Below are 26992 nucleotides of genomic sequence, written 5' to 3'. Positions count from 1 at the left end.
TTAGCTTGTCTGTGTTGCAGCACTGAAATATCTGCGTTAGGAATTGAAGTCTGCAGCTGCTGTCTACATATTCTCTCATTGGGGATGAAGTCCCTGACTCCCTTTTGTTCTAAATTTCAGAAAAATAACCTTCAGCGATCACAAAAATTAGTTAAATTTTTTAGAAATACGTAAGTAAAACGTAGTAATAAGAATAGACAAAACCTTTTCAAACCCCTTCAAAAGAAAGGGAAGGTAGAGTGTATGGGTTACAAATGTATATCCACTGAGATGTAAAGGGCATTAAAAATAGTGCTTAAAAATTATTAGAATGACTGGTATAAATGTCTATGTGAAAATGTCCAGGGAATAGACTTGAGAATCATCTATTCAATAAATAATGTGTATATGCATATTCACTATAAGGAATTCAACTGAGGAATGATCGAGGCCAAGTACTAAACTCTTACATGTTTATTAACAAAAATACTAATGCTAAAGTGCAATGAAAAAGTTTTTTTTTACTTTTCAAGTTACTTCTACTAGTATACACACACAAATATATACTATGTTATGCTTAATGTTACATATCCATAACATCACAACTGTTAACAAACCTTCCACAGTTTTTTTTTAATCAACAGTTCGTCACTGATGTTTTACTGTACAAATATACGAAAGCACCATCTACCAACTACTTTTTACTGACTCTTACTTACTATACAGTTGATTCTATGCTCAACCTGTTCAAACTTCATGTAATACATGCTACTAAACTGGAGATTTATAAATTAACTACACACTAAACAAGTATAATTTAAAAGGAAATAATGCCAGTAAAACATATAGGAGAAAAACTAACCTAAGATACAGTAATCTTAAAAAGAGAGCAAGAAAACCTACCATACTATAGTTTAGGATACTGACAACTTACTACTAAAGATATGTTGATAAGCTATTTAAACTAAGAATATTCCATAGTTGCAACTACACAGATATGAGATTATTCATAAGGGTTCTCTCAGAAAATGGGACAATAACATTATGATCTCAAAATCTTCATGTACATACATTACTCAATAGTAACCTGCTCATTGATTAATCATGTATTATGAAAATAGTGCCCTAGAAAAATGATATTGTGGAAATAGTAAAATAATATTCTTGATAAGAAACAAAGACCTGTAGGCAGTACCATATTTCCTTATGAAATACTATTTGGAAATACTGTTATGCTCTGACTTACAGACAAGTGTAAACATGCATGTTGTATTATCCAATTCTTTGCCTTCGTGCCAGTTAGGCTGAAGACAGAGTGGTCTGCATTCTCCAAAGAATTAATTGTATCGCCAAATAGCAGTTACTCAAGCAACTGGATAATGATTTTTGCAATCCAGTTGTTTAAGTAACTGCTATTTGGTGTATCTTATTACCTGGATGTCTAACCTTCATCAACATAATGGATTATATCCTGTGCAAAGTGTAATTTACTACCTAAGAGCCTGAGAAGTAACATACAGTGATCTATTTTGCTGTCTTTCTGCCATGTTTGAACAGATGAAGTTCCAACAGGCCCCTGTCGTGGAACGACTTTCCACAGACCTGACAATGAAACGTCTTCTCAGCCTTCTTCAGTTTTACGTGATTAGCAAACATGTGGCGTAGGTACTCTATCCTCTGGTTAAACTTAAACGACCCCGTGCACACCGGGCATGTCAGGTTTCTCCACACGACTCTGTGCGAGGACGCCTGATGCGACCACAGACGCAACCTGTCCTTGAACATCACAACTGACCTTCTTCTGTCACTTCCCTTTTCGTTCTCACACAGGCTGCATGGCCATTTCTCGTTCGGCTTCACTACTGACATGTACAAAGACTTGATCAGAGGTAGGTCGGATTCGATGCTTAGACAGGGGTTGTTTCGGAGTTCCGTAGGTCGGTTCCATCGCCAGTGTTTCTCCAGGTGAGCCTTGGGTTGGTCGGTGTCTTCCCAGCAGATCTTGCAACGGTATAGCACGGAGTTTCCCTGACATTCCTCGCGATGCGCCCTAAGACTGCTGTCAGAGGAGAAAAGCTTCAGACAGTTCTGGCAGCAGTGCGACTTAGCAGCCTTGCTGAGCTGTTGGCAGTATGCCTCCTCAAAAGCCTGGAGAAAAATTGCCTTTTCTTTTACTTCCACCTACAAAACTATTTCTATTATTAGATAAATGGCAGTCAACTAGAATCAGGTTTTGGGGTAAAAATACAAGTACGAAACATTACGTGATTTTTGTGGGGGACTTAAATGATTGGAAATTAGAATCTGTGACTTAAAAAATAAAAAGTGTTGTTTAAGGCATGCTTCCACAGCTAGCAGCTATTGCACAAGCAACTCTAAACCACTTACGGAAGACACAGGAACAGAAATGAATAACATCATTTGTTAGATTTGCAAGGTTTCATCTTCTGCTTCATTTGACCATAGTAAAATACAGTCTGCCCTTAAACCCGATATTGAGTCCAAGATTGAGTGAACATGATATGTTCTATGCTACACATTCCTCTCGACATTGCCACGAACACGCAGTCTTAAACTTAAGAACATTTACATGCAGTCACACACGTCTTACCCTTACCTGTTTGCATTTGAATTCATGTTCCTGCATGGCCTTTCTCTGGCCGAAGCTAAGGCCACAGTTGCCGCAGTGGTACTGTGCAGAGAACAGGCTGGTTTCAGGAGAACCAAAGTTCCTTCCACTCGGCTGCTGTGGGCTCCTTGAAACTTCCCCTTGGTCTGAGTCATCTTCAGGTTCTAACTTTATAACAGTGTCTATGTTGGCTGAGATAGTGTTGCTGCCTTCTGGGGTCCCTATGGCTGTGTCAACTCTTCTTAGAACAACCCGGGGTCTTGGTTTCGGCATGGTGTTTGTGCTGGCGGCAGGACTGGACTGTCTCTGCTTCCCTGATACTTGAGCTGTGTTCTTGTGCCCCGTGGTGGAGCCCTTCCCAGTTTTGAACCTGTTTGGAGGGCCCTCCTTTGCTGTACTTGGAGTAGAGATGGTTCCTTGACCTGTGCTGAGCCTTTTTGCTGCACTAGGACTTCTGTCTTCCGCTGCCCTTTTCTCTCCTGCCACTTTGGGAGTAGTGTTTGCTTTTCCAGCACTGCTTACTGTTGTGCTTGAACTAGTTGCTGCTGAAATTCTTCTACTTTTAGCCGCCTGAGAAGTAACCGTCTTGTGCACTTTTTTAATCAGCTTGATCCTTAGGTTGCCCTTGGCAAGGTTGCTCAAGATGTGGGGTTTCTTGGGACTGCTTCTTAGCGTTCGACCCATGTGTCTTGGGCTGCTTCTCAACATTGTGAGGGCTGGACTACCACCTCCACTGGACGCTCTCCTTGTATGGCTAGGATCTTTCTTGCTGCTTTTCTCCACATCATCTCCACTGCTCTCCTTTACAGGCTTGGAATCCTTTTCACTTGGTTTTGCTGTAGCATCTTCTGTCTTCTTTTCAGATGTTACGGAGCTGACTGTGCCTGAAGTTTTGTTTGGCTTTGGAGACTCGGTACCAGCACTTTGCTTACTCGGAGTGGCTTCTTCTGACACCGTGGCTTCTTGTACGGGCTGTTCCTCTCTGCTACTACTGGCTGCTGCTTTGTCACTTACTATTGACTTGTTTGCCTTATTTCTGACATCGACAAACAGGAAACTTTTCTTACATGACTGCATATGCCTCTGCAAGGACTTCATCGATGGAAAGGACAGAGCACATCTATCGCACACACACTTTTGTTGTTGGTCAGCTGTAGAAGTGCCTGGAGATTTGATACACTTTCGCTTGTGGATCTGTAGTTTGTGAGGAGTTGTGAAAATATCGCAGCAATTACTACAACAGAACTGCTTACTTGTTATCAGCTTGCTTATGTCAATGTCCTTAGCATTCAACATCAAAACCTCTTGGCTGCCTGACTCTTCCATGTTTTCTACCTCAACAACACTTTCATCACTGCTTCGCTCTTGTTGCTGTGGTTTGGAAGTATCCTGTAGACGGGCTGTATTCTTTTCCCCGTTTCCCCCTTTGCGAGAAAAAGAGCCCACTTCGTTTGGCTTCTTCTTATTAGAGTTGCTTCCTCTAATGTTGGTACTTCTGGAGCCTTGTGGGCTTTCGAACTCCTGGACAGACTTCCAGCAGTCTCTAGTGTGGAAGTCCAGGGCCCGCTGACTCACAAACCTGAGTTGGCACAGGCTACACTTGTACTCCCGAAGCTTGCTGCACACTTTAAGATGCATCTGGAGAGTCTTGGCACTTACGAAGTACTGCGAACACCTGGAGCAGCCGAACACTGGCCTCTGTCGAGGAGGGTCTGCGATGCTGTTTTGCATGCAGCTGGGCTCTTTTCCCGACCCTCCCCCACACACCGCCAGGTGCTGCTTCAAGACTTTGCTGCTGAGGAAGTGCACTCCGCACCTGTAACAGGTGGACAGCTGGGGATCCCACCTGGCAGGTGCAGGACTGCTCACGTCTTCAGTTGTAACCGTGGCAACTCCATTGGATTTCCCCATGTTTTTAAAGAAGAGGCTCTCGATTGGCTGATTCTGCCCCAGACTTGTAGAGGCTGCCTGCAGTTCCGTTTGAGGACTGTAGGGGGCATTGTTGAGAAAGGCCAAGCCAGGGTTCCTTGGAAAGAGGGCGCTCACTGTGTTGGAAGTCAAGTTAACAGTAGCGGAAGGCATCAAAAGCGAAGACGGTACTGTGTTATGCAAGTTTCCTTCATGTTCAAGCACCTGCATAGCAAGAAAAGCAAAATATGAGAAGAATTATTGACACAACAAAACTGAAATACTGTTCATGTACATGTACTCTGCTAATGATATAAGTAAGATTGTGACAATCTTTTTGCCATGACCTTAACAACCATTATTAAGACTTATATCATGATGAAAAGCGGGGCTTTGCCGTGTATTGTATAGATGTAGATGTATTCTGAATTGCTTGCAGTTATTCAGCATCAAATAAGCTAATCCTACATTTTTTATCCATACCTGGTCTACAGCTCCTTTAGCCTTGAGGTAGTCTGTGAGCCACTCCACCACAGGACGGAGCCGTAGGGCCTGAGCAGCAGCCAGCAGGTCCTCATCGCTGTAGCTGGTACTGGACACAGTCAGTTCTGTAGATAACAGCAAGCATTCAAGTACAGCTATTCATTTCCAGTAGAATGGCATAGACAAATATTTAAAAAAAAAAGAATTCATGTAAAAGATGACTTATCGAAAAGAACTGAAATTTTCCTCTTAGGTGCTGTAGTATAGTCTGTGCATAGGGGCCCGGCCCCCTATGATGTGATCTGGACCCCTATGCTGTATTTCAAAATAGTGTCTCATTGGGTTATGAATTTTTAACATTCCAGGGGAATCCTAGCCTGCTGTGGTCATGTCTTTGGCACTCCGCGTGTTACTTGTGCTGCGCAATGTTTGCCTTCTTTTGAGAACCCTGCCGTAGTACTACATGCATGTACATTGTAGTACCTTTATTCTTGGTGTAAATGTTACAACAATGGAAAACAGCTATCACTGAAATGATCACTCATCAGATTTGATTTTGCAAGGGTACAGAGTCTGAATATAGTGCATGTATGTCACTGTCAGCTGAAACAATGGATACAAGTGTTTATATTCTTTGCATCAGCGTTTCCGCCTGTTCTAAGCGCTGATTGGTTCGCGTCATAAAACCTGCATTCTGATTGGTTGATGGCAAGATTTCAAGTGACCACATTGGCGGGAATTCCCCTACACAGTTTGGCTGTATAGATCGCATTTTGTGACGATTGAAGCAGTATTATAGCTCGGCCTTATTCGTAACAAAAAGATTTTGAAAAATAAACAAAATCAACATTCGGTTATTTTTCTTGGTCAATTAATTTTCACGGTAAGGTCAATTAATTTTCGCGGTACCGCCCTCCCCAAGTGGATGGTCTCAGTCACGGTCTGGTGGAAACGCTGCTCTGCATGCATGTAACAGTACAGTAGGCCTGCATGTACCAGGGCCATAATTGACTCCTGTTAGCTGCTTGTCGTATAATTACATTTACAAAATTCCTCAAAATCAAAGCTTGCCTGTGTGAAAGCATCTTACCTGATGTGTACATGTAGTCCAGGAGTGCTGAGAAGGCAGCAGGGTTCAGGAAGTCCACACGGACGATGGGGTCATCACCCAGGCACTGGAACAGGGGGGTGCGGCATGCCAGCACGGCACGGTGACAGCTGCAAGTGCAAGGGTGTTAGGAATGTAAAGATAACACAATTCATTCTTTTAATCATTCAACATAGTTTCTTTGGTACGCAACCATATATTACTTCTCTACAGACGTTTTGACAAAATACGATATCTGCTGCCTTCATACAATAAAAAATTATCTACTGAAGAATAGAGAATGAAAATATGGTTCCTTACAAGTTATATATAATTACAACTTACAAGTACCTGTGAAAACTATCACGTGGAGATGATTAACCAACCAGATGAAATTATCTACGGAGATAGCACAATTGCAGCACAGACAGTGATAGCAACAAGTGAAAATTTAACATAAGCCCACAAAATTGTACATTCTTTATTTTTTCCTAGATCTTTCTTGACTTGGTCAACAGAAACAATTTCTATTCATAAGCTGTCAAATCTCACATACAGTGGTACATGATTTGCAATATCTGAAGTGGACTTGACAAGAAAAGATTACGACAAATGAAATGTTTTATGATTCCTGAATCTAACCTGAAGCTCTTGTCCTGCACTTTGACTGTGATGTCGCAGTACCGTCCTGTCTCCCGGAGGGCGTTGAGGCACTTCGCCAGCTGGGCGTGCTGTTCTGGAAAGTTGAGCTTGATGCCTGACTCCAGGCCATCCACAGTCTGCCCTGGACTCAGCGCCATCTTTAGGGATCAGGCAAACATATAGATCCTAAACCACAGGATATTATATATCATTATCATTTAGCCTAGTCAAACAAACATTAGGCCAAGGCTTCATATGCATCTTACAATCATGATGATCCCATATAGTCCTCATAACATTTGTAATCCGTAATTTGTAATACTAAAGCAACTGGTTAAAACTTGCTAACGGTCAGATGTTTCAGACAGGATCTGTTGTCTTTTGTCAGTCCTCATAACATTCCATGCAACTCATCTTGTTCATCCAATTGCTCTATATATTTTGTATGCAACCACGAACCTTGAGAATGAGTTTCTGTCCTTCTGTTGTGTTCAACCCTTGCCAGTTGCCACACACAGAAAAGGCTCAGTCTGAAATCCATCCCTACAGTACTAGTATGTTATATTATACAGTAGTATATATTACAGCTGCTGAAGCTCTTGCTGAGAGGATGAAAGGGACTCGGCAGCCACAACTTTTGCTGAGACATATTTTTGAGGATGGTTACCAGGGGTTCATCTAAATTGGGAAAGAGGGGCGCCGCACCCTCTTGTTTCAGCCCAGCGCCCCTTGTCGAATTAAGATTTTAGCTTAATCCCCAGCAGACAGCCTTCATTCAGTGATCAATTCTTCCATAGATACATCGAATTCGCTCCCTTGCCTGTGTGTGTTCCCTCTTGTTTAATTTTTCTAGAAAAACCCCTGGTTACCAGGGTAACAAAAGGTTACAAATGAAGGCATTCTACAGTATTCAGCTACATGTACTTACAAATGTAGTTAATGCAGCTGAATACTGTACGACAAATACAATGCCTTCATTTGTAACCTTTGTTACTGGTAGGTTGTTATCCTACCATTAGTATATATGCAAAGTTATACACTAGTAGTAAAGCATTGGCTAGGTTAGCCACAGCGACTGTTGGAGGGCTTCTTGTACTTGCAGTCTTATCCAGTAGCCCTAACAACAGTTGTTAGGGCTAAAATAAGACTGCAAGTAAAAAAGAAGCCATCCAACAGTCACCGCGGCTACGGTAAGGTTAGCCACAGCAACTGTTGGCGGGCTTCTCTTGCTTGCAGCTTGCATTGGCTCTATCAATGTTGATAGGGCTATAAATTTGAATGTCAAGTTAACAGCTATGGCTCGGTTTATAGATATTGATATATTGAAGACCTTTATTGTATGTTCGTGCCCCGAGGGGCTAGATACAGATCGTTTAACACAAACCTAACTAACATCTAAGTGACATATATTTAAATAGGTCACATTGCAATATTAATTGTATAAAACAAAACTACAAATTTACCAGCATCTAAAGTTCCCATAAATCTAACGCTGAAAGGCCCACTATATGAGAAAGAGGCCCAAGAGATTCCCAGAAATATATGCTGATAACAGGGCGCCAAATACTTTAGAGTTGTCTTCCAAAAATTATCCAAGTTTTGGGTTGAATATTTTTACTTTCTCCAAAAGTCACGCTATCAACAGAGAACCCCAAAGCAACTCTGCAACGTGCTTATACACTCTAGCCGCTCTACGTGGCTATTCATAATATAATATAGTGCGTGGAGACGTGTTTGACGCCATGGAATCCGCACAAACGATAAAACTATGAAGTTACACTGATTTATGAAATCCAAACGTGCCCCCCTCCCCACCCAAACAACGCAGCCGCCCACCGCAAGACAAAGCCGCTCTGCACCAAGTCACACAAACTGAGACGTTTACGGCATTTCCAGCTCAATTAGAGGGTCAATCATGAAGAAATAACTATCAGAAATTTCTAAGGTTCAAATAATACCCAATAAATGGCATAATTTTCTTACCTTATCTCCAAAATATGCCAGTGGTCTAAGTTTTATTTTCTGTCAAGATAAGAACACATTTTGAGATGAGCGCATCCAGACAGCAAGAATAAAATTGTATCGATTCATTTAAATCTTTGAAAAATAAAAAAGCAAGGTATTCTACGCTTTAATTTAAATTAAAAAAAGATAGTAATTTTGTCTCATAAAATCAAACACTTACACGCAAGAATAGGTCAAATTGCTTGTATTTTTTTTACGTTTGCATGCTTTGTTTGCAAGTAAACCGGTCAAGAGCGGCCTCTAGCGGCCACGCTGAAAATTGAAAGGGTTAATTTTCATCCTTATTATCAATATCATCATCTCCTATGTTCTGCATCTAAACTCGCAATGAGTGGGTGAGCGTCCTGACTGCAGTATCAATCACTAATCCTTCAATTTGTTCCACAAATTTGATACCTGATTGATAGTTCCTTCCGAAAGAGGAAATCTACTTTCGGTTGAAAAGAGAGAAAAAAAAGCACGTTTTGGAGTCAACAGAAACATGTCCATGTGTGCATTGGACACGAAAAAAAAAGACAAATGAGTTATATATTTTTATGACATACAAAAAAGTTGCAATTGATGCGGATGGCGGATGGCGGATGATTTTCTTCCATGCACGAAAACCGTTTAACAACAAACATCATCGCAGCAAAAACAACAATACGTTATGTACAATGATTGAATGTATATAAAAAACAACAAAACGGATTATCAAAAGGAAGTAAGTGACTTCTGTTTCTAAATATATCCTTATGGAATACCGCATCACTTTCTTGGAAGTTGGTCCAAGTTTCCGGCGTTTATCAGTCAGGTGGTCCAGGTCTGGTCACCTGATGATCCTGTTTGCGTCATCGCGTTGTAACTCTCCAGAGGGAGGAACCGTAACAGCTGTCCCATTTGAGAATCATTCTAAAAAAGCAATTAAGAATACCTGTAATTTTGCAAATAACAATACAACTTGGACTACATTTACATTTTCATTATATTTTAGGTCAAATATTTGTGTTAAAGTTTGAGAAACGAGGTGAAATTTCAAAAATAGGTGAGAGTCGGGGAGGTTGTTGGAACAGCCGCAGAAAGACTTTTCATGGCGGAGGGGACGGGACTTCACGGAATGGATCCTCGGGGTTAGTCGGCCTGACAGCCGTAGGAAGACGCGGACAACCACCGTCAGCACACCCGGCAGGGCCGGTAGGCCGCCATGGACGTCCTGGGAGACGATCAGGCCATACAGGCCATCCTAGGTGAGTCAAAATCGTCCGAAAAAATCATTCGTCTTCTCGGACGTTTTCCACTTGGAATATGGCGATTGGTAAACAATATGGTGTCCCTCCCAGTACATCACCGAAGTAAGACCTGTAGTTTAATCACAAAATAAAACATTTCTGACGCTTTCAGCCAAATTTAGATGTGATATGTATCTTGTACAGTTTATGAACTAACTATTCTGAGCAAAAATCGTGGTGTAAAAGCCCCCAAAATGGCACTTTTTTGAGAAGGGATGTTTGACAAATTTACGAACTTCGCGGTTAGCTGATCTCTGTGCCTCCCGTCAACTTCGCAACAACAGCTCAGTTTAAACGGTAGATAAGTGATTACCAGAGTAATTAACAAGTCAGTGTTAATTGGTGGCTATTTCCTGTGGCTTTCAGACAGCACAGATGGTGTTTTTGAGCAGAAAATATAAACTTTTCAAGGATAGCAGAAGTGTGGAGGACTTTCACCCCTCCCACTTTGCAGGGATTATGTAAATAAATACAACAGACTTTTCACTAGTTGTTTTAGCATGAATAATAGGAATGTGTTCCTTTTTTTATTCTTCTATCTAACTAATCGTGAAAAAGTACAGGTTATACTCTTCTCTACTCTACTCTAATCTATACTTCATTTGTAGGGTAATTTCTGGCATTATTTTTGTTGTACTGACTTGTACTTTCAAGGTGTAACATTTGATTTTGAGGATCACTCGATCGCGAGTATTCAATGAAGTATTCATACTACAGATTGAGTTCCTTCTTTTATTCTTCTACCCCATGAATGTACATATTATAGTTCATTTGTAAGGTAATTTCTTCTTCAAGTTCTTGTGTTATTTTTGTCGCACTGACTTGTATTTTCAAGGTGTCCGTGTAATACTTGATTTTGAGGAGTATTAATATCAGGTGTATTTGCAGCCAGTGCCACAGGCAGGTACCCAATGTGTAGGGTAATGAGGCTGTTTAACGTGTTCGAGGCACCTCCTCGAGCACGGGACCCCCGTTTTACGTCCCTCCCGGAAGACGATTTCGTGGAAAGCTTCGTGAGGCTACAGCAATCCGGACGTCCTTGGTTGGTCCCCCATCCAAGCACTGTCCGGACCGCGCGTTGCTTAACTTCCGAGATCGAGGGATCGGGTGTATCCAACGCGCCACGGGCCGTAGCTTATTCAATGAAGTATTTACTTATTATATTGGCCACAGCATCAACAGGTAGCTAGACCAAATATAAGTCTATAATGTAGAGAGGTTGGATGGATTCATTTGTTTGTGGCAAGTTGAGAGAAAATTATTAACATGGCCATTAAGGTTGATGGTCTGTACATAATTATTGAATGAAAATCAAAAATCATTTGTTAAAGAGAATACATGGATTTTGACTGATGTCAGCTGCTTATTATGATCCCTGGAAATAAGATTTGTTAATTTGCACAAGAAATCAAATCTGTAGTTGGTATGTCACTGTGTGCCCTGTATACGTGTGACGAGGAACAAATTTTCTGGATGTTTTTCTTTTCAAACCAATGTCTCATAAACACATGGCCCTTCCGTGACCAAGTAAACCCATAAGAATCCTAATGCAGTGAAACCATGAAATATTCATGCTTTCATTTGTGCGAGAGTGCATTTGTCAAGTCTACCTGTAGCGTACGTAAACACAGATCAAATGTTCCCATTGGAGAATAGACAGGAAGACAAGGTACGTAAAGCTCTTTTTGTCTCACAAAACCTGTTATAAATCACAGTTATCATCTTTTTTTATCAGCAAGATGTTTTAGATGCTATGTTAGTGCAGTCAACAAGATGAATGAATAACTCCATGGGATATGAGATTATGAAGAAGTCTTTAGTTGAAGATTTTAGGCCACTGATAAAAGTGAAAGATCTAATGTGTCAGTATGATGATCCAAAATATATTTGATCATGTTACTTTGACTTCTTTATGTTGGTGTTATTGGTACTCCACCATGATACTAGTAGGATAGTGGACACTGGGGGAATCGTATAGATATAACGTTGATATGCGAAAATAATTTTATCAGGGTGCCAGAACATCCTATATCCTATAAAGATATTATAGATCATAGCTAACTTAAGTTAAACTTATCATATACTGGTTAATGGAAGTGGTATTTTGAATAATATCAGCAGTCAGGACATTGGAATAGTTCTTCAACATTCCATCAGCGCTCGTGAGTGCGACTCGCACACAATATGTATGCGACCAGTTTTTTGAGAATGCGACTAGATTTAAAATCACGGTCGCACGGTGCGACTATCAAAAATTAAGACCTGCACCTAGATAATAGGTGCAGAACTAAGCGGTAAGCTGAAAAATAAACATTAGGTATTCAAAAGCTACCGCGAAAATCGCCGGTGAATTTTCCATCTTGTTCCCACACCCGCGGTACAAAAAATGTCCGTTCCAAGTAGGTATTCCAACGACGCTACCGCGAAAATCGGCTAACTACCGCATGACGATCGGTAAATTTTCTACCATCTTCCCACACCCGCGATACAAAAACTATTCGTTTCTACAGGCAAAGTCACCCATGAAAATAAAGAATATAACTTTCTCTTTCTCGTGATGTGTTTGTTTATGTTGTAAAATGTTTCAAACGCCAGAAATTTACCGATGAAAACGGCGCGGTGTAGCGCGCGCGGCCGTGATTCAAAACATGGCCAATTTCACTTCCGCCTGCGTCTTAGACCGCAGCAGAATGAGCCGATTACGAGCTTTAAATTGGTACCTGGAACAAAGGGAAAATTAATTTTTTTGAGCATTAAAATTCGATTGTAACGAACTCTTTGATGATAAAAATTACCACCTTAATTTTTCGTCTTCTTGTTCTTGGTGTCAAAATGACGGCAAGAAACAGGGCTACGTTTTGATGTGATCGACATGTTTATATCATGCACACCGGCGAGGCGGCAAGCTCCTTTTCCCGATGGAGGTGGCCCTGTGATTGGATGGTCGCGCCGCGCGGTCCTGACGCGCGAAATTTGGACTAGATATTTGACTGGGCTGGCACAAACTGATCATTTTTGATACTCTTGAGCAAGAATTTCAACGTTAGAATATTAAAGCATTTTTGATTGTTTGTAGACAGAGGGTGGGGGTGAAAAAAAATGCCAGTAAAAATGTTTTTAGGGTTGAACTTAATGCCAGCAGTGAAGTTTAAAATCATGGAATGGGACTTAATTTGTTTTGGTCCTGAAACCAATAGCTAAGTAACAGAGTTATCTATTTATTTATCATTCAAGGATATGTGAATCGTTACTTGCCTTGTTCCAAGTAAAAAAATACCATTGTGTATTTTTCAACTTGTTGAACTTGAGGCACCGTGGCCCCCGGATAGGGGCCAGCCAGGGAACCTATGCCCAATTTTTGTCTAAAATCCATCTACACAGATATCATTCTTCCCCAAGAACTAACTAGATTATATACCACACATTGCCAGTTGTTCTGCACCATCAATGTAGGCTTTATATTTTATGATCTATTCAAATACTTTATTCCAGGTTGTTAACATTGATTGATAGGAGTATTACTTGATATGGCCAAGACTTTTCTTGTTCTTCCAACTTTTTGTAGTGGTGCTCCTAGATTTTTGCTGGTGCCCCTAACTTTTTTGGGTTAGGGGCACAGTGCTCCTAGACCTTAAAGTTAGTCTGGAGCCCTGTCCATATATTTTCATTTTGCATATGGAATATGATGCAAATGTATGCGTTCAATAAGAGTATTTCAGTAAACATACATAATTTGTACTTTTCTTACACCATAGTAAGAAAATATGGTGCAAATGTGCAACAAGGTTGTGGAAAACATATACATTCACTTGTAAATATGTATTTGCAATTCTGAAGGCAATATTTTTGTCTGTGAACTGAATGTTTGGTCTGTGAACTGAATATAATACTGAAGGTTTTCCTGGTTTACCACATCACACCATTGTGTGGTGAACCTTTCACTTTTAGATGAATCATAGCCATGTGCATCAGTGCTATACCATTGAAAACATTGAGGAGAAAGTATAGTGCAGTCAGGAGACGCTTCTTACTCTTCCAATCCATTCCATTACTGTGTTAACTCTATATGAATTATGTTACAAGTTAACAAGTCCTTTTTACTGTGAATCCTTTGATATCTATCTACCTATCCTATATGGATGTGCTATCCACTGTCACCACAGTACATATCTATAGATGTCAGATACATATTAAATACCCTTTTCAGATTAAAAAAATTGTAATCTCATAGCAAACATTCTTGTGTAGTCTTTGGGCATTTTACTTTGAAATTATATCTGTACATCACAGATCTACAGCCCCTTTATTTTCTCTTGTCAGCAAAGTTGATGGATATTTAAGTTTATGTCCGAAAGTAGCCCATGTTATCATGTGTCTTTTTGAACTTTGCTAATTAGATTGGATTGTCTTCAGCAAATATTTCGTCTCATCAAAATCGTCTTCTTGGCAAAAGTATTCTGTCTCAAAAAAAGGTAAAATTTGACTAGACCCTGTACACAAAATGCAGCGGTGACAACTTGCCAAAAGGCATTTCCTTGATGGGAAGCCACATGCTGGGTTCAGGAAATACACCTACCGTAAAATTCCTATTTACGTACGCACTTTTTAAACTTTTCAAGTTGCAAGCAGGTGCTCCAGGCTGACGCTAAAGTCGGGGTGCGTACGTTAGGAGGGGTTCTTCCTCGGAAAAATCGCATATCAGCATGAGAGTACGGTACATCTTCATGAAAATGAAGTGTGGAATGCTATCACACAATCAATCAGTAATAAAGAATAAATAATACATATATCTAAAATGTTTGATATTTTCTACCCAGAAACATTTTCTCAGTAAGTTGAACATAGCGGGCCGCTACACTGTGGGCGACAAACCGACGCTGTAAATCACCCGCTATGCTGTTTTTTCACCCAGCGTAGCGGCGAAAAAAAGACAAAAATACCGTAGTAAAAATGCAAAGGCACGCGCCTCCGCTGTTTCGTAGGAAGCCATCTAGCTATCAGCTCCAAGGGAGGTGCCAATTACTAAATTAGCACCCGCCCTACCGCTCCGATCTTGTCTCGCCGCCCCTCCCACCCGGGAAAATCCCATTGCGGCTCGTGTGCCGCTGGCAGCATCGCGCGAAAACGTAAACAATAGCCGAGTAGGTCTCCATGTGCACTATCTGCGGGGCGGTTCGTGACCATTAGAACAGCCGTAAATGTATCAGATTCCCGGGGAATCTCCTTATTTGGAAGTTAACAGTCCGCAGTTGACCAACACAGAAGCTGTTTTTGTAAAAGATTCCTTTCTCTGTCAGCGCGGGAATAGAATTAATTCTCAACTGTATTTCTGAAAAATTTCTAGAGCATTAGGTTACGTCATTTTCCCATCCATAACAGCGAATTGATGCACAGAAAATTCATTTTTACAAAGAGAGGAAGATAAAGTTTCAACTTATTTATAAGCTTCGCCATGATTGGACAATTCGGCTACTGCAAATTTGTGGCACCGCCCACAAACCGCCGACTTTCCTTGTAGTAGACTTTCTGCCGCCGACGTCGCCATGGTCGCGACTGTCATCAAAGGCTGCCGACTGTCAATCAGCGGCAACTTTGTGGGAAAACGCGCGAGTTGGATCTCCGTACGTGCAAGGAGGCTAAACAGCGAACCTCTGGCGACGTTACGTTCCCTGAACTTTCCCACAGCGATGCTTGTACAAAGTTTTTATTAGACGGAAGTTCCACGTTATCTGTAAGACGCAGAACAGCGGTTTCGGCTTCCTGGAACGGGCCGGCGGCCTATATATTTCGGGGAGGGGGTGACGCGATTTCTTAGACGGGCCAAGGCGGCAAGGGACTTTTGTATTAGGACTTTCGCCGCCGCTCGGCGGCGATTTTTCTGGGAACATGCCTGCATTGAAGCGTAGTATACCAAGAATATCGCTTCCTATTTCGCACCGAAGAGAACTTCTGACAGCTACGATTGTTGCGCTTCGACTTAGGACAGCAGGACACAGCCAAAAAAGGGAAAACTGGTATCGACTATTGATATTGTTGAGTAGCTAAATAAACTATTGATATTGTTGTTTCTGAGTCTCAAGTTGTCTTTTACCAGAAATATTGTATGTCAAGGTCATGTGGAGAAGTTGATTGACTGCCACGATTATCATAAATATGACCCTCAAAACTGAAAAAAAGCCTTCTCAATAGCCTAAAATGCAAGAGCTTCCCCCCACCGGGGCTCTGCCCATGGACCACGTCGCAGGCTTTAGGCAGCCCCCGAACCCCTGCCCCGATGCTGTGAAAAAAACCTGGCGAGAACACTGGTAGCTTTAAGTTGGTAAACATCGTCGGAAGGATGATCATTCATGTCAACCTCTTTAACTATCCACCGAAATGCTGGAGAGGGGGTGCGTACGTTAGGAGGGTTTTTCCCCTGAACGTTTCAACTCACTGAGTCAGGCCCGCAATCGTCCCCAAATCGGGGGTGCGTACGTTAGGAGGGGTGCGTACGTAAATAGGAATTTTACGGTACTTAGCAAGAGATTGCAGAAGTTGCAGGGAATTTTCTTCTCCGGTAAGCCATCACATAGTTTGTAATTAATGCCAACATTTCAATGATTGAAACCTGCAGGTGGCTTTGCATGTGGTAGAGTATGACATCACATTTTTGTTGTTGATAGTCTGCACTCGATGTGATACCAATTTTAGATATGCATTGTTCATGTTACAAGTCTGCCATTAAGATTTTTCATTATCAAATTTTGTTTTGCAAAGATGATTCACACTCAGTTATCAATGATTAACATATTGTGATGAATTGTTTATTTCGTAGATATTACATTGAAAATTCAGCCAAACGACAGTTATTAATCTAACAAACAACTCCTCTTCAAACAAATATTGCATCATCAGGTTATAATGCTTCTGCTGCCAAGTATGGCACGCTTTTTGTGTTATCATTAGGCTTAACAGTGGTGGCACAATGCCATAGAATTCCCTGGTATTTGAAAATGGAAGAGTCTGACCATAGAGGTTTTTACAGGCACACATGTCTCGTGACTCATCTCTAGTTGTAACTTTAGTACAAACCCAGGAAGTTAGGGTCACACTCATGGCAAAAAAAGTCCTACCTCTGACCTCAGGGACTGGTCATTAAAGGCAAACTAAGCAATATTAGGGCGCTGAAAGTCATATATTCAAAATCAATTTTTTTCGGATTTCTATCCATAGTAAGTTTAGATAACACTATTCCATAGCATATTGACCATCATGGAGCAAAAATGTGATGTCGTTGTGGGGTGGGAACTGACATTGAAAATCTGAGCACTTGGAGGCCAGTTATCATTTCAAATCTTCCGAACGTGCACGATTCTGACCGATAAGTCCCGAACGCTTCCGAAGAAAAAATCACATGGTCATGGCTCAATGTGCTTGGGCATTGTGACGTCACGCGGCTGGAAGTTACCGAAAATTGTCGACAGAAAACGGTTACGGCTGGATTCTGGGCTGATTTTGGGGGGGACCCAATAAATAAAATACTCCTTTTGTGGCTTGCTTCTGTGCTAATTCAAACGCCCAAAGTATGAAATGATGATGCAGATGTTTTAATATAGGGAGGTAAATGTAAATTTCAACCTCACCAAACAGAATTGCCTTCCCCAGAATATTTCAAGTTTTACCCCCTGAAATCGCTTAGGGCACCTTTAATACTATGATAAGGACTATTAGTATACAGCTAACATGCCTAGATATCCAATGAAAGGAAATTGTTCGGGAAAAGTAGAGTTTTCATGTTGTAGATATTTTCTTATCATTGAATGACATTATAGAGGTGGGAATATTGTTATCTACAGCCCTGCACTTGTTTGTTGCCCACCCCCCGAGTAAGCATCATGTGATTTGTCCCTAAAAATGAGGCAAGAGCAGCATGCGGTCACTAGTAAAAGAAAGTTCGCTGGTCTGCCATATGGTATAAAGCAAGGGAAAGTGATCTGATATGTATTCACTATGGACCGTGCAGGGAATGAAAGCCTTTCCAAGAAGTTGGGCAGCTTCAAGGAGACTTCCAGGTAATGTCAATGTCAAGTGTTTTTCTTTAAGTACCCAATATTGCATGTAAAGTTGGTTCAAAATGATATCTATGCAAGCGACTGTTGACTTAATTTGTTCAAACAATTAGGCTTGTTTTTGGTGGGATTTAGGTAGAATGTATTGGATGTACTTGTATAACTCATCAAGAGATGTAGAGCTCTGTATTTTGTGAAGTTTTAAAATATTGTGCAGCTGTTGCTTGTTATTACTGATGAGGCCAATGATATTGTCTTAGAAAAAAACATTTTCTTTTTTCATGTATCTGCATGGCCATAATTCCAGAGTTAGAAGAAATATGGTGGCTTGAGTTGTGAATACGTTGTACATGTATAGTCCAAATGCATTAACTGATACTCTCCAAGCAGAGGTTCGGCTCTGACTGGTTTTGACCTGTTTATTTTTGGCATTAATTTCTCTGGAATTCCATTTTGTTCATCTGTAAACTACATGTAGTAGTACATGTGTAATTGGAAATATAGATACAGATGGTATCAAACTTTTGCACAGTACATGAAGTTTTTGTAAAAGAATTGATGAGCATGACGTACTGTTTCTTGCTGTAAATGTCTATGATAAAAAGTACAAGGCAAGGGAAATGTAGTTCTTGTAACTGGTAATAATCGATACTTCCTGTGTAGCTGGAAAAGATCAGATTTTTGTTCTTGCTGATTCCACAGGAAATGCCAACATGCATATGGTTAGCTTTCACCGGACAAGAATTTGTGACCCACATTTCAAGGATGAAAAGACAGCTAATCAGAATGCTGTTTAACACTTAATAATGAATTGTCTGTCACTATCAAGGTTCCTATATTTTGCATCCAAGATCACTCGTGTCCATCACAGGGCTGCAAAGGTTTTGGTTGTTTTGTGTTTCGATGTCTACCAAGTTGCCTGTAACACTTTTCAGAATCCAGAATTTCCCATTTGCATTTCCAATCCTTTTTGCTACATTTCAACCAGGGTCTCGGTAACAGGCTACTAGCTATTAGAAGACCATAGTTTTTGCAACTTCGAAAAATAAAACAGGTGTTTCATTTTAGTTTTTATCGTTCCTGGTAGGAAACCATTTTAATGGAACAGTGAATGAGATTGAACCAGCCAGAGGTCAATGTGAGGGGGAGGTGTTAACTAAAACCAGATTAGCTGAATTTCCTGTTTTTTTCCTTTTCTACTCCAGTGCTATAACTAAAGTATAAGGTGAATGGAAAGGTAGACTTCCATATGCAACATTGTGGTAAAAGATTTTTCAGTGTTACTATTAAACTTACACTTACAGGTATTACATGTACTTTCTCCCTGTCTCCTTGCTACTTTTAACATGCTTGCATCTATAAAACTTTAAAAGGTATTTCTATTCTAAGGTAAAAGTTGCATTATCATTTTACATTTTGGCAACAAGGTTAACTTAGTATGCCTTCCTTCCTATAGGGGGTCAACGCTCTAAGGCTACTTATTATTTTGAAATACTTAAAATCGCTTGATTCAGGCACCTGTTGAATTATGCTTAATGTAACAATTGCATATTAAATTTGAACGGCCCAGCTATGAATTACGTGGACTTGAATTTAGTTAAGATGGTTGATTGCACTCTGTAAAGGGCATGTAGCCCCCCCCTATTTTGGGGGAATAAATTTAAATGTAGGTACAGTTCTTGTAAAAGATGTAACGGTAGCTACATACAATGTACTCTTCTAACCCAAAATACAAACATACCATGTGTCTATTTCCTGTAGAACAACCATAAATAGATGAATGAACGTGACCTTTAGGAGGTTTACAGACACAGTGAGATGCTATAGTGTACCAGTGGACTTTGAGTTCCTGTGGGGTTTAAGTTTGTGTGACTGCTGTCCTGGCTCCTCCTGGCACCAGCCACATGTAAACTGTGACTCATGAACCACTTCCTGGATTGGCACCTCCCCTTCCCTGCTCATCACCTTATAGCATGTGGTGTTTCCCCCTACATCATGTATGTGTACTGTAAATGTATTTAAGTTTGTGTGGTTTTAATTTCGCTGTAGGGAAAAATGAAGTGTTTGCGGTGGTTTTAAGTTCACATTTGAGACAATAATAGACAAGCAGGGCAATAAATTTTGTGGTGGCTTTAAGTTTACAGCGAAGAGCTTACCTCAAAAACTCCGAACATAAAACCATGTGACTATTTCTGCATTTACAGTATGTGCTGAAAGCTACTAGTTATTTATGGGGCACTGGATTAGGTCAAGGAAGATCATAAACACTTTAACAATGTTTGTCTCCCTTTGAGATCTTAATTTTTTACTTGTTAATCCCCATTGATAAATAATTGAAACAAAACCATTGCATATGCCAGTCAAGTGGTATGTTCTATTTGTAAGTTGTTTGTTTTTCTTAGTAAAATACAGATGGCTGTTTTATCTGTTGTGACAGTCACTCTTTTCTTTTGCATGGTGCAAAGAAAGGTTAACATCCGTTCATAAAAGTTATTTTTGCAGTTTCTATCCTCCATATCCTCAGGTATTTTTTGACTCAACAAACCCAACTTTTCTGTCAACTTTGTTACTTGTGGAAGAAAGTGTTCACAAATTTTTCTACTGTGGTACAATGTATTTCTTAGCAGTTAATTTGTATAGATTTCTGTAGCATTCTTTTGAGTTTTATTGTACAAGAATGGAACAATCCATATGGAGTTGCTTAGATTATTTGTATGAATTACAGTATTTTACACTAGTTGGTATATGATTGTATTTTTGCAGGCATTTCTTTCTCTAAGTCTAGAACATAGCCTTGTAGGTTTTGTCCAGACTTATGCACCCATTTAGGGAAAGTCAGGCCACAGAGGAAATTGTTGCCCTAGCAGCAGTGTTTGTTTTTTTGTACCCTTTGTTATGATGAATGAGCTGACATGTATACTTGAATGACTGAGCATGTTGCATGCTCAAGGGAGGAATTAAGCATGACACTCAAGGTGTGCACCTGTAGGGTTGAAACCCAGACCTGATTTACACACACGTTTTTTAGTCGACTTGACGTTGACTCAGGGCTGTGCAAGGACTCGAAGGAGAACCCTAGCAAATCTACCAGATTTAGTTGCTGGGTTCTGAATCTCATCAGTCCCCATTGTCCTTAACATAAAATTCTGTTGGAGTTTTAAGTCTAATTATCTGCATTCCCAAGTGATAACGTAGACCATTTGTAGGGTTGGACTGTTTACACACACGCACACACGTTTTTTTGAGTCGACTTGGATGGAGTTGACTCAGGACTGTGTAAGGGGAACCCTAGGCCATTCAAGTAGCATTTTCTAGTAGGAAAACTTCACTTTAGCAGCCCAAAGCTCCTCACACACAACCCTGAGTCAACCAGAAAACTAGTGTGTAAATCGGGCCCCAGCTTTCCTTTTTTTCCCCTATGCAAAAACTAAAAGGGAAGAGATATGTGAAAAATATTTGATTCCGAGTTAAAGGATTTCTGAAATGATACCAGCCAAGAATTTACACGTAACTTCAATATTGAATATGCATATTGCAGGGGAAAAGTACACAAGTGAGAAGGTTTTGCTTTAAGCTAGGAGCTAAAAATATCTAAATAATGCATGCTACAATATACTTTCCCAACTAAATACTTAGTGACAATGTTATCATATAAACAGTATTCAAAAGATTCCTGTTTTTGCAGGAAAGAATTCTAGGAGTGGATGAGTAAAAGGTTGAATTACGTATAGTAAAAGGAACAGGAATAGCCACTGTAAGTTTGCATTATATATATATAACGCCGTAAGGCATGGCAATATTTTTGTCACCCTGCCACCTTAGTCCTAGCAGTAGCAGACATGCATGAATGCACAGGAGTGGTCATGTGACTATGACATCACAGAGCGCTACGTGATCGCTGCCCTGTACCTGTTACCTGTTGGAACCATTGTGTGTGCTGCAGGTCACCCTAGCCCACAGGTATCATTTACATAATGAGAACAAAAACACCTCGTTGATTTTATTTACATGCAGTGGAAGAAGTAAAGTTGTGTCACATTGTCAATATTAGTGTCTGCCCCCTACTTTAGTCTTAGCATACACACATTTATGTGTAAATGTTAAGTGTGAGCATGTGACTGCAGCTATGACATCACAAGCGACGTAAGGTGGTCTGTGCCTGTTACCTGTTGGGACCATTGTGTGTGTTGAAGGTTACCCTAGGTCACACGTGTCATTGCCTGGTGAAAACAAAAGGCCCCCAACTGTGTTTTCATGCACTCTGACTACAATACATTAACTTCTCAATTCATGGCATTATCAATGAGATATTAAAAATCAGAAAGAAAGGTAGACAGAGTTTGAATTTTGATGGGTATTTGTTTCAGAGCCAAAGGTTGTAGATGATATTTGTTCGTCAATACATGTTGATATCCGTCACAAGCATTGGGGAACTGCAAATAAGCAAAGGGGCAAACAAATAAGGATAGTGTGATCAGAACTCTCAGCGTACACAGCGTCATGCTTATATTTAGTACTAGTTAAACAGAGTCTTAGTGAAAATGTACGTCACACCTTGAAATTCAATCCTAACTTCTGTTTGTGTTTTGTGTCATTGTTGGGGGGAGTTTCCAAGTACACTTAGGATTAGTCATCCTCAATCATCAATGGGTACAACGTGATTCAAAGAAATATTCACCAGTACTGGTAGTTTAAGTTTTAAAATTTCTACCTCATCTGAGCTGGGGTAAGTTTTATAAATCATACTTAAATTTTTTCATTGAAGTTCTGTCATAGCATCCTTAGATTGTTTATTAGTAGTTTGATTTTTCTCCCCTCACATTGGCTTCCAACTTTTGGCTGTCTTTTAAATTGTGATTTTATCTTTCCTCATCTATATGATCTAAGATTTTCATCTTCTATTTGCATTCACAATACCTTTATTCATGTCAACTTGCTAAGACTTCATAACTGTTAAGATGAGCCAAAAACAAGTAAAATTTGGTCTGGTTATAACTGTTATCATTCAGGTTGACATTGTACCTTTGATATTTTATGGTACCAACTTTGTTTAACTGCCACTACCAGTTATCTTCTTTCAATAACGTCTAAATGTCGTACGCTTTTTATTCATTAAAAAAATCAACCTTCATCTCCATAATGTAAACTACCACAGTCCAGCTGGCTTTATTTTGGTAGGAGGTAGATTTTATCACCCATATTCTAGCACCCCCTGTGTCTAGAGTTAATCTTTCAACACCATTTTATTGTGTCTAACTTTGTGTTCCAGTCTATAAAACAAATCCTATGGATTATGATGCACACTTTTCAGAGTCAATAAAAGTTCTTGCTATCAGGAATGTGGCCTAATTATTTAGGAAGAGCTATATACATGTAGGTCATTGCTATTTGGCCTGAGAGATGTTGTGAAATTATTTACATTATGTACTAGTGTATTACTGACAAAAATACAAAGAGATTTGGTTTGGCACTGGTTAGGTTAAGTCTTCAGCATACAAATTCAGGTTTGGAAGTGAGCATGGTTATCTTCATAAAAACCACATGTCATCTCAATTCTCAAGAAATCTTTCTCAAATAGGTGGCTAATAACATATGTATTGTGAGGTTGATTGATCACTTCCTGGAAAGGTACCTATTATCTAGTGCTCTCCCACCTCTATCAGTTATACCATCACTCCACCTTTTTTTGTCAGCCTCTTCGAAAAACAAGAGATAACTTCAGGACAAAGTTATTGTGCATGTTTCTTGACTGTGAATTTAGTAATAGCAGCTGCTATCAGATGATGAAGTACAATGTAAGGCATGAATAATCCTAATGTGAAACATATCTTTCACATGATATATGCTTTGCTGGCTAGTTATTAGTGCCTATTAGTACTATATCAAGGTTAAGAACTGACTGTAAGTGTGTAATGCTCTGTTTTCTATCATGGACTATGGCATTGTTTGCTAAGAGAAGACTGCAATAACGCACAGGTAAGTTGTTTTTTTTCGTCCTGTAATCCTAAAACATCTGTGAATGAAATCTCTAATGTACAGTATAACATCATTAACTTTACTTACCAATCCAATCGCATTCCTTCCCACCCAGGTGATAACATCAGTGAATTGTCAGCAGAGCTGGACTTTCAGCAACTTCATGACTTCATCACACAAGACGAGCCAGACGTGTGAGTAAACCACTATAACCCACTGCCACTCTCTATGATTGTAGTATGGGTGAAATAAATTGTTTTTGGTCATGTTCTTCTTCTCTGTTAACTCTTCAAAGGGATTTATCTCGGTCGTTCCTGGGCCAAATGAGCTGACATTTTTGCTAGAGGAGGGAGGTGGGCAAATATGCTGTATATTTGCTCTCGCAAATGCTGCCTTTCAAGTTTAGATGTACATAGCTTTGTCTTACTCATTACACAGAGAAGACTCTTCCTTGATATTACAATGCATGCAGAAACACATGTATCATGTATGTGTATGTTTGTGAATGCTAGTAATCCAGGAATTGAAGAATAATATTTTGATTCAGTCTATACTAATGGATTACAATTTGAAAATATGAGACGTCCATCCAACATCTTTCATCGGTGATGGATTAATGTTCAATAAGATATAGGACTTTTCGGAAAATGTATGTGTAGTTGAAGGTATACGGAAATACACTTATATAGGATGAAAATATGATTATGTAAATGTAATGATGATAAGAAAGAGAAGGTTTAGATAGTGAGTGTTGATGGAAAACCACATGGGGAAAATGGTTACCCTCTTTGTCACACTTCCAATCATAAAATAATCTGCCCTCTCCATAATTTTTTCCAGGTATTTTCCTGATATCCAAGGTGGCCAGCCCACGACAGTAGGGTTCACAGCCGGCACCAGTGTTCCCACCACCAGTCAGGCTCAGGCCCAGGCTCCAGGCCCCAACCAGTACAGACACAACGACCTCAATGGCTACATAGGGTAATTTTGTTTCCCATGTTCTATGTTTTCTACATCTTTGTTTTTTTTTGTCTGTTAAACTGACTAAGCACACTACAGGCCACATAACTTACTAATCAACCATGCAACCACAAATCGTAAGAAAACTATTCTTCATGCTGGACCTAAAAGTCAAAGTTTAGACTGAAGATTCTCCCTTAGCACTTGCAAATTGTAAACATTAGGATACCTAATAGTTTATTGTAGTGAAACATTAATTCAGTGGCAAGGAATATGACAAAGCAAAATGAAGTCTGTTTGTAATGTTATGGATGCATAGTAATTTGAGTTTGTCCCAGGTGCAAGGTATAAACTGCTCTTAAAAGTCTTAGCACTGATAATATTTGCATTGCTGTTAATAAGGCCACAAGGAGGTATGATGACACCATTTATTGCTCTTTTAGAAATCGTTTTTGCTGTGATTGTGAATGATCCTACAGTAGATAAGATACCAAAGTAACCCAACCCATTGTGATGTATAGTATCTTGTTTTTCTAGTTTCTTTTTTTAAGTCAGAATAGCCTGAGGCAGTGGTGTCAAAATGATACATCATTGCTGACAATTTACTTTGTTGTTGCACAAAGGTGGCCTTAAGGTCATCTTCTTGTCTCTTATGTGGTTTTCCCTGGGGAAACGCTCATAAATTCCAGAGCTTCAAAGCATTTTTAGGACAGATATTGTTACTGTATTTGGTTGTAGCATATATAGCAATGAAACTTATAAGTAGAAGTAGAAAAATCGCATCATCTTTAATTCACAGTAAGACAATCACAGTGACTGATGAAAGGTATTGGATGCTACCTGAAACTTCTGACCATTTCTAAAATCTAGCCAGTTGCTTGAGTAACTGTTACCTTGGGTATATTATAAACAGAAACTCATATTCAGTAACATAGACATAAAAACTTATTGTAGACTAGCAAGGAACTTTAATCTTCGCCATTTGTACCACACCTATACCTCATGTTTAACTTATTGTCATTAATCATTGTTAACTTGCAATAAGCCTACGGGCATGAGTTTACAATGGACTTATTATAACCTGGATGTCTGAGTAGAGTCAACACATATTGTTCACAGAAGTTTGTAATGATTGTGTTGTAACATATTTTCTCTGGCTGATTGCTGTACACTGTAGGCCCCTGCCTGACTCCCCACCAGACTCGAGCTCCGAGCCGTGCTCCCCTCCCCAGGACCTGCCTGCCGACGGGCAGCCCTCAGCAGGACTCATGGACTCTGGGTACTCACAGTGCAGCTTACGAGACAGTAATGCACAGGTGAGAGTTTAAGCGATTCACTATAAACTGTGTTCAGATCCCACTATTGTCTTCTATGTAAGAATAAGCCTGCTGTTGACTCCCATTGCTGTCATCGGTATCTGAAAAATCTCACTGCAGTCACCTGTGTTAAATCCCTACTAATCTCCAAGCAGATCTATCGATGGCTGTAAAGACCGTATCCAACTGGCAACTCGCGAGGAAAACTCCTTTTGCCAGTTGGATACGGTCTTTATAGCCACCAATAGATCTGCTTGGAGATTAAATTCCTACTGCCATTCCTTTAGAGCACACCGACCTGTAGGGTATCATGTTACCATGTCATTATGTTACCTGGGCAGTATACACTCGAAAGGTATATTAAATTCCTACTGCCATTCCTTAAGAGCACACCGACCTGTAGGGTATCATGTTGCCATGTCATTATGTTACCAGGGCAGTATGCACTCGAAAGGTATATATAAGTGTCACTGAGAACTTCACAAACTTTTGTCATCTAGTCTGTACACAACACGACGTAACCAGTCGTGGTACTAGGCTGAATAAAAGTTCTAAATGGGAACTATGCGACTCCAAAGGTCTTACTGAGGGACGACTGCGGTGTTAAACTGAAAGATGCCGGTTAGCTTGAGGAATGAATCCACTCTACTTTACATTAGATTCCTATACTG

At 40.0% G+C, this 26992-nt stretch overlaps 2 protein-coding genes across 3 annotated transcripts in view; one reads left to right on the top strand and one right to left on the bottom strand.

Annotated features, from left to right (window-relative positions):
• Positions 1 to 924: 924 nt before the first annotated feature.
• On the bottom strand, positions 925 to 8788 carry LOC136429916 (zinc finger protein 131-like). Of its 2 annotated transcripts, none has more exons than XM_066420076.1 (6): positions 8712 to 8788; positions 6729 to 6914; positions 6090 to 6217; positions 5000 to 5124; positions 2597 to 4741; positions 925 to 2127 (listed from the first exon to the last, which is right to left on the bottom strand). In XM_066420076.1, exons 2-6 carry the CDS (start codon positions 6884 to 6886, stop codon positions 1504 to 1506), a joined length of 3180 nt encoding a protein of 1059 aa, XP_066276173.1. In that variant the 5' UTR covers positions 6887 to 6914; positions 8712 to 8788; the 3' UTR covers positions 925 to 1503. The 2 variants fall into 2 exon arrangements, with proteins under 2 accessions (XP_066276173.1, XP_066276174.1); XM_066420077.1 differs by having other exon boundaries at positions 1921 to 2038.
• A 1018-nt stretch (positions 8789 to 9806) lies between these two features.
• LOC136429922 (myelin regulatory factor-like) overlaps positions 9807 to 26992 on the top strand; it is a 34325-nt gene continuing 17139 nt past the window's right edge. The window contains exons 1-4 of the mRNA XM_066420090.1: positions 9807 to 9979; positions 24161 to 24239; positions 24886 to 25026; positions 26183 to 26321. Coding sequence (XP_066276187.1) covers positions 9937 to 9979; positions 24161 to 24239; positions 24886 to 25026; positions 26183 to 26321 — 402 coding nt within the window. The 5' untranslated portion in view covers positions 9807 to 9936. The remainder of the gene's footprint in view (positions 9980 to 24160; positions 24240 to 24885; positions 25027 to 26182; positions 26322 to 26992) is intronic.

The sequence above is a fragment of the Branchiostoma lanceolatum genome, chromosome 3 (genome assembly GCF_035083965.1).
Source record: "Branchiostoma lanceolatum isolate klBraLanc5 chromosome 3, klBraLanc5.hap2, whole genome shotgun sequence".
Lineage (NCBI taxonomy): Eukaryota > Metazoa > Chordata > Leptocardii > Amphioxiformes > Branchiostomatidae > Branchiostoma > Branchiostoma lanceolatum.
The sequence above is the reverse complement of the archived record's forward strand: the minus strand, read 5'-3'. Positions and strand labels throughout refer to the sequence as shown.